Source organism: Calidris pugnax, unplaced genomic scaffold (assembly GCF_001431845.1).
Source record: "Calidris pugnax isolate Ruff unplaced genomic scaffold, ASM143184v1 scaffold89, whole genome shotgun sequence".
NCBI lineage: Eukaryota > Metazoa > Chordata > Aves > Charadriiformes > Scolopacidae > Calidris > Calidris pugnax.
In genome coordinates this window covers 1,528,721-1,536,724 of record NW_015090865.1, presented here as the reverse complement: position 1 = coordinate 1,536,724, position 8,004 = coordinate 1,528,721, and the positions used below count along the sequence as shown (strand labels likewise).

General features: G+C 39.5%; 1 protein-coding gene across 1 annotated transcript; it reads right to left on the bottom strand.

The window, feature by feature from the left end:
- Window positions 1–564: 564 nt before the first annotated feature.
- Window positions 565–8,004, bottom strand: LOC106889890 (protein FAM45A-like). Its single transcript, XM_014945386.1, has 8 exons — window positions 7,576–8,004; window positions 6,757–6,836; window positions 5,949–6,097; window positions 5,646–5,757; window positions 5,181–5,281; window positions 3,941–4,048; window positions 3,607–3,701; window positions 565–2,929 (listed from the first exon to the last, which is right to left on the bottom strand). The coding sequence occupies exons 3-8, from the start codon at window positions 6,064–6,066 to the stop codon at window positions 2,753–2,755; spliced, it is 711 nt and encodes a 236-aa protein (XP_014800872.1). The 5' UTR covers window positions 6,067–6,097; window positions 6,757–6,836; window positions 7,576–8,004; the 3' UTR covers window positions 565–2,752.

Below are 8,004 nucleotides of genomic sequence, written 5' to 3'. Positions count from 1 at the left end.
CTTAAATTCGCGGCTTTCAATTATTCTACGCGCTGCCTCGTCTCCCAGCAGGTCAACAGGATCCATTTGTATTAATCTACCATTCACCATTTCGTGTTTACCCAAAGATGAGAAGGAATGAACGAACATTTCATCTCACTTCACACAGTCTTTGCTTCTAGGAGGAAGAAGAAAGGGTGTCATCTGATTTTGTGCACATCCTGGGGAAAGGGAAGTGAGAAATAAACAAAAATCTTTCCCTGTCCTGACCTTGCAGATTTTTCTGGTTTATTCTTAACCATTTTTTTGAGAGGAAACAGCGGCAAAAATCATTAAGAAAATGCAAGGCCATTAGGACAATCTTTAGGATGTCCTGAACAGAGGGAGGCCAATGCATCTCTCTCAGCACTGACAGATCAATGTGGATGACAAAGCTGTTTGACTGCACAGCACATTTCTGACCGAAACACCAAGCTGTAGCTTAATGGCACTATTGCACAACTGAGAGCCACAGCCCGTGACTCAGTGGTCACAACTATTCAAGAATACATTTACATAAATTAAAGGGCAGACTGTTCAGGATTATTTTTTTTTTTAATAGACACAAGCGTGCTAGGAGTCCAGTTCCTTAAGTGCAAAATTACATTTCATTTGCTTCGCACAAACGTCAGGGCACAAGATCTAACACAACAGCAAGAGTTTCAACTTGACCATTTCCAAAAGAGAAAGCAAAGCAAGCGTTCGATGGTCACTTTGTAACTGAGCTCCTCTGCTCTTTGTGCTTGTCCCCAACACCCTCCCTACCTTAGTGACACACCTTAAGGCTTTTTGTTAATAAGAAACTACGTGCATTTCTTCACAGTTACACCGTGGCGTTAAGAGAGCTGACAGAGCACCTTCAGGTTCTTCTTGGTGAAAGACTTTTCATTTCAGTGGACTTCAAAGTAGGTCCCAAATGGAATTTTCAGCATAATTTTGCACTTGTGCTATTCCAACTATTGAGTCCCAAACCAGAAGCAGCAAGACTAAAGAACCATATAAGAAAAACCATTAACGGGCAAATGAGGGAAAAAAAAGAAAAAGCTGCAGAGCACTTAGAGGTAAACAAAGGCAACTGCAGTATTTTTCTCCAAGTTAAAGAAAAAAAGCATATGCTTCTGTGTTCAGAATATAAACTGCAAAGTGTTTAAGTAGAATTTTACACCCCTGAAAATAGGGGATTATTCTGAAGCACTTTCATTTACTGACTGTAATAACTACCCATTTTATACATAGATACCACATTCCTTATCCACATTCGAAAATAGATTTCCTTAATGTATGATACATAGCAACAGGCCAAGCCTTTTTCCAACCAATATTGCTTGCACACAGTTATTCATGAGCTCTGTGTCAGAATAGCAAATATCCAATCGTTTAACAGTATAAATATTGGCTACTAAAGTTTTAATCATAAGTATAAAATCTCTATGTAAAACCACATGCTACAGCCTATCTGTACAAAGGCCAGGAAAAAGGTTATTTTTTTTTTCTTATAACAAAGTGCTGCTGCAGAATTGCCTGATTTGCCATGGACATTTCTGAAGAAAAACCAGTTTGTTTGGCTCAGAGTATTTCCCTACAAAGACTCAAAGTTCTTCTCAGAAGACTATAAAGCAGTTAGTTTCAGGTTGCTCAATGAAAAAAAAAATAAAAAAAAAAATTCCTTGAGTTATGGCTATGCAACCAAACAAGTAGGCAAATTTGCATTTTCTCTATTTCCTAGTTTTTTACTACTACTTCCAAAGTCTCCATCTCCATGTAGTTCACACCGAGCACCATCAGATAGTACCTGTGTTACAGCTTGGGCAGTTTAAGTGGTTGGTGCTCTACCTGTGGTTCCTGCCCACCTGAACATTTCCACTCCATTAGGCTACAACTCATCTGATTTTCTATCATGAATGGCCAGGACAGTGGAGAACCCCAACAACTTCTTAAAAGACTCCAGCTGTAAAGCAGCACTTGTCTGTGACCCCCCCATTTTAACTACAGCAATCCTGTCCTCTCTTCCCTCCATCAGAAGCATGGGATGGAGTGAAAGGGGGAAAACCTCTAAGGCAAGAGTCCAAAAGAGGTGCTCAACTCCCACTTGAGCTTTAAAATACCTCTTCCTTTATATAGTAAGGCTACCACGTCAGATTTTCCCAGTCATTCTTTTTAACACCTAGACACTTTCAAGTAGAAAGAAGAGAACTTGTCCATTTATTTGGGGTTTCCAGGTATTCGAGCAGCTGAGACACCTGGAAGCCCAGAACAAGTGCTCAGACCCCCAGTGTGCTCAGTGCAGCCCCGTGCAGAGACTGGCAGATCCAAACCCCACTGGTTTTACAGCCCGGGTGCTGCAGCCCACGTTCCAGACCCCAGGAAGACAAGTCTGAAGAAGAACAGAGCTGGCCGACACCTGGAACCTGCAGGACAAACGGCCAGCACCATAATGTCTGGCACAGCCTGGACACATGGACCCACACCACCTCTATATGCACCCACGTTGCAATAAGAAATTCGGGAGCCACGTATACAAAGTTATCGTTGGGGAAGATAAGGACACCAGGAATGTTCCCAAATATTACCTCTGTATGTTCCAGTTCAAGCTCTGATATTCTGCACTATATCATGGTAAATCTGACATTCACTCTTAAACCTTTAATTTTTCCATATAAAATATCAGGTATTCCTAGCTGTATGGCAAAGACAGTATTTTTCAATTGGTCCGCAACACTGCAGTGCATCAAAATCAGATTTTGAGCATTTGTTCAGCAGCTGCTAAATGAAAAAGGAAGTTTTCTGTAGCTGGTGGAAACCGCTTTTGTTTCAGGGCTTCAGAGTTAAGGGTTGGTTTTTCATTGCCATCGGAAACTTCAGTCAGCAAGGCTAAAGTAGCCAAGATTTCTTTTGTCTTCAGAGAAATATCCTTGAAGAACAGAAAAACAAGCAACCATGAATACAGTATTAGATATTATAATATTTTAACATGCTTTTACTAAAAAAAAAAGAAAAAAAAACAATATACAACACAAAGAAAATTATAAATAAATTCTTCATTTTAAATAAAGACCCCATTTTTAGGTAAACTTGCAACAGCTCTTCAGCCTGCTCTTGGGCAATGTTGAATAAAGCCACTCCACAGGCTCCTTTCTCTGCCCTCACTGAGCTCTTTTCACTGACACCCTCAGTCATGAAATGTCTAATAGTTTATTAGACAGGGGAGGAAGTGAAAAAACCCATCATCATAAAAATCAGGCTTTACAACTGAGAAGCCATTCCTTGGTAGGAGTTTTTTAAAGGTACTGACAGTATTATTGAGAAGGTATTTAGCAAAATACATGCTGTGTAGAATAAAACCGGGAAACTGATTTTACTGGAAGCCTTATAATCAATACAATTTCTAAAGTTTCTTCAGCAATGTGGTTATCCATGAGATAATATAAACCAAGTATGTCATCCTTAAAAACCTGTACAAAGAATAAAAATGCTCATTTGTAGAGAGATTGACTGATTCTCAGAGATAATCTTCCTCCTACTCCCCCCCCATCTACCAAGGTTTGGCAATAGAAGCCATTCAACTAGATTTAAAAACAAAATATTAACCTTAATGACTTGGCTGTCTGATTTATCTGGATCTTCTGCAGATTGAACAATTAGTTGTCCAATTTCTTTGTGAAGTTTTCCCATTGTCATTGCCTCTGAGTAAGAGAAAAAAAGAAAAAGCACACATTCCCGTAAAATGACCATTTCTGTGATATCTAGAAATGCATATAAATAACAAGCCAAAACAAGGAGTCCTCTTCACGGCTGCCATGCAAAATCCTAGAACCTGGATGGAAGAAGGATCAAGATTGCGTGACCTACAGCAAGATTTCAGCAATTACTATCACCTCTCAAATACATGGCCTCTAAATCCAAAATATAAAAAGCAACCAACCTTTTACTACAGGGGAAATAGTGATCTCGCTGTCTGCCAAGTTCACATACACGTCATAGAGGTCTGGTCTGCTGCTCACTTCAGAATCTGTAAATCCAGCAATGTAACCTAGAGAGCAGAATGTTGGCAAGATTAGGATCTTCATAAATGAAACCAAACTGAGATATCGTAGAAAATCATAGTCCTAAAGTCTGTTCTAAGAGTATTTGACAATACTCATCGTATCCAAGAGATTGCTCTCTTGACTTTATCAGTCATCAGATGAGCGAGTCCAGCAGAATGTTCCGCTTCTGATGAGCTTAAAAAGCAGCTTCTAGAATTTCCTTGATCATGGATGAATCCCTAACACAATGTGTGATACAAACAGGTTATGAATTTGAAATTTTAAACTCTCTACCTTGCTACTAAAATTATTCATTTGCAAATGAAAAAGCACTGAACTTCCTCTTTAAAAGAATCTCCACTCAGGAGCCCCTTGTCACTGTCTAAGTCAGTATTAGCCTGGAAAGGAGGAATAAAACCAGCAGATTTTATTATTTATAGCACGCCAGGTGAGCAAACTTCAGAGCAGCTTTTCTCTGTGGAAGATGTTTAGTGAACCAAACAAGCTGTGTCGGCGATGCGGCAGAAATACTGAGGATGAGTAGTCTCCTTGCTCATCATTCCATACAGAGCAGCCTCTCCATTGCCACTCGATGAGTCACATCAACCTTTGCATACACCAAGGGCCTCTTCCTGGACCCTGTGTTAAGTACGAGGCACACACAGCCATGTGTCACACAGATCGGACTCGTGATCACGAGCCAGAGGCTTCACTGGCAGTAGGCAGCATAAAAATTTGGACCTTCAGAGTTAGGAACTGAATAAAAAAAAATTCAGTTACTAGCCAAGGGTAGAAACTGAGGAAAAAAAACGTAGCTTATCTAAAATGAGCTGCTTCTATACAACAGTAAAACTTCCAGTCCCTCTGATCACAATATCAAAAAAGTCTCAAAGCTGCTTTGCATCTGCAGTTAGGAGGAGACTGATGCAAACACACCCGGAAACACCAGATGAAGCAGTTATCTTCTGACATAGTTATTTAGTTCCCTTTTCTAAAGAAAATGATGCCATTTAACTTTTAACCATAGCAAAGTAACCATTATTTTCTCCCAAAGAGCACTGGTTGGTGCAAGACCTTGCAGCAATAGAAACTGAAATTAAACTTGCTTTATATTTTTGATTAATAAATTATCCCTACCTGTGCAGGCTTTTAAGGCTTCCACTTCCTCCTCATTTAGATGCACATACGAATGAAGAATTGACCAGTCTTGTCGATGCCACACTAAAGCAGGCAAAGTCCTAGGGAAATGAGATTGGTATTTGACACATGGTAGATTAGTGCTAATTAAAGTTTCACAGTATGAAATGCATGTCATAAGAAAAAAAAAAAAACAACTAGTAATGACAAGGTCTCATTTGGCATGTATGTACGTGAACTGCAGACATTTCTGCTCTAAGTACAAGCAGAGTTTACCACTCATTCTACAGTTAAATTTCTCTAAGTTGATGTAACATGTGGCTAAAGCCTTAAGAGGGATTTAGCAGGATTTCAACATACAGGTTTAAGATTATTTTTCCCCCCCTAAGTATGGGCATTTCTCTCAAAGAAGGTTCAAAATTTGTTGGACTTTGGTGGGCGGGAAGGTAGGGACTGACAAAGTACCTGGTAAACTCCTGGATAGCTTCTATTCTGGGATGGTACACTACAATTCTCTTCTTTAACATCAGTGCTGTATATAGGATAACAGTTTCCATTCCAAACTGGGATACTATATCTAGAAAAGAGGGGAAAAATATTTTATAGAAGATATACATGCTGTTAATATGATTTATTTTTCCAAGAAGCTTAATAGTAACAGCACAGATAATACTGTTAGCACTATTTACTTGAAGAATGTATGAAAACTGGATTCTGTTTTACATTGTACAGAAGAAATCAGAATAGCGACTTCTGATATTAACTAACCTTTGATGGAACCAGCAAGATAAGCCTTCCGGGCATCAAAATCCTTGCTGAGGAAAGACCCATTCTCTTCACTTTGGCAGATGCCCTTTGTAAGGACTGCAATGTAACTCTCCATCATTTTAACTGGACTTCCATGCTTCAAGTAGATTCTGTGTGAAAAGAAGAGAGTCTGGTGTTTAGACTGCATCCAGTCCCAGCAGGCATATGGAAAAAAACCATAATTAATCACAGTATCACAAATAGCAGTATTATTGGCAGGAATTCTTATTTTGGACACCTGGTTGAGGTTTTAAATACTAAACAAGAAGTCTTTCACCATGCACATAAAAACATGTCTTTTGGGATAAGAAAACTACCTTGTATTTTTACTTTCACCATGCACATAAAAACATGTCTTTTAGGATAAGAAAGCTACCTTGTATTTTTATTTTTAAGTTTCCATTTTTATGAAAGAACCAACATTTACAACATAAAAACATAGCACAAAGATGTCCACCTTCAACTACACAGCACTGACGTCCTCCTAAATATTTATGCTTTTCAGAAATATTTTCTCAGAGAAAATAAGTGCGTGGGATGTGGTGGTGTCTGGAGAAGACACATTAAAATCTTCTGGGCACCTGACCACCCAACACTTACTGCACTGTTCAAATCAAGGATTTAGATCATCTGATTCACAGTTTGTAGGACTGAGTTTCCAGCAGATTGTTAGATCAAACGCAAACACAACACAATGAAATTTAATCTTTTGCCTTGGCAAGATCTAAACATGCACACAGCAGCACCTCAAAATGGCTTTTATACAGACCTACACAGTATCCTAGTGAATGCTGCGTATTTCTCTGGGTTGAAGTCTTTGGCCGTCAGAACAATGGAGAAGTGGGTCACCTGGGTAAGACACACACACACAGAAAAATACAGTTTATTTAGTGACCCCATATGAACAGTCTTTTTCACATTATTGAATTTACTGCAGTCCTCTGACGAGGTGTTTCAATTAAGAAAACAATAAGCCATAGCAGCAGATCCAAGTTATTAACTGCAGAAAAGGTCTGGTTAACGAATTTCTGATGTGACTCATTTCCACTGAGCCAGATCTATCACCTACTGTCTTTTGCTTAACCTACTCTATAGGAATTGCTTTCCTTTAATCTCATGAGATTATTTTAAAATAAAGAAAGGCATCTTTTTTTCCCCACTGCCGATAGGATACTTTCAGAATTTGTTGCCAAAGGAGCCTGTGGAGGCAGACAGCATCAATGCATTTTGAAAGAGGCTGGAAAAAAATGCAGAGATCGCAGGCCCACAAAGAGAAACCTCTTTAACTTCCTTAATCGAATGACTGTGGGCTGGGACAGTATGACACCAAAAGTCTGCAGACAATGACCAGGCTCATGTGTCTTCCTTAAATAGCATCTCCCACCGCCACCGTCGGAGACAGCACTGGGACACATTATTTTTATTTATTTACACCTTTAAGTTTCATAGGAGATGCAAGTGAGGAAAGGCAGGCAACATTCTGCTGTGGGAATGCAACTGCATTTGTGAGCACACAAGAGCCCCTTCCCCTTCTCTCAGCATTCTACCAATGCAGGTACCCAATTCTCCCCAATGTGATGAGTCCTACCTTTTTCAAAGCTGGAGAATCTTGAACTTCCACAGTTGTGATGTAGAACCATGACTTTTTATACTGGCCAAACACAAACGTGTGAAGCAGTTTATTTTCATCTGTAAGGCAGCATTTTCGCAGCAACAGACTCCTCAGTTCAGCTGTTACGGACGGATAACACCAAACCCACAAAGCATCTCCGTTGGTGTCTTTTTCTATGGTGGAAAGATGTTCACTGTGAGAATGCCAAACAGCAGCAAGGAGGTAAATTGATGGGTTAATCAGGTTTGTTTCCTGGAATCAGATTAAAATTCCACCTTACTCTGACCCTAAACACCCAGTTCTGCAGATACGGCTTAAGCTGTAGGGCAGCACTTGTTTTACAGGTTTCATTTATTTTAACGTTAATAAATATCCACTCTAGACCTGCTTCACGAGGGCAAAAAA

Excerpts from the sequence above, each read along its gene's own strand:
- LOC106889890 (XM_014945386.1), bottom strand. The coding sequence starts at position 6,066 with ATGATGGAGAGTTACATTGCAGTCCTTACAAAGGGCATCTGCCAAAGT. Across the intron at positions 5,758-5,948 it reads TCTTGCTGGTTCCATCAAAG|ATATAGTATCCCAGTTTGGA; the intron begins GTTAGTTAATAT and ends CCTCTTTTCTAG. Across the intron at positions 4,049-5,180 it reads AGCCTTAAAAGCCTGCACAG|GTTACATTGCTGGATTTACA; the intron begins GTAGGGATAATT and ends TCTGCTCTCTAG.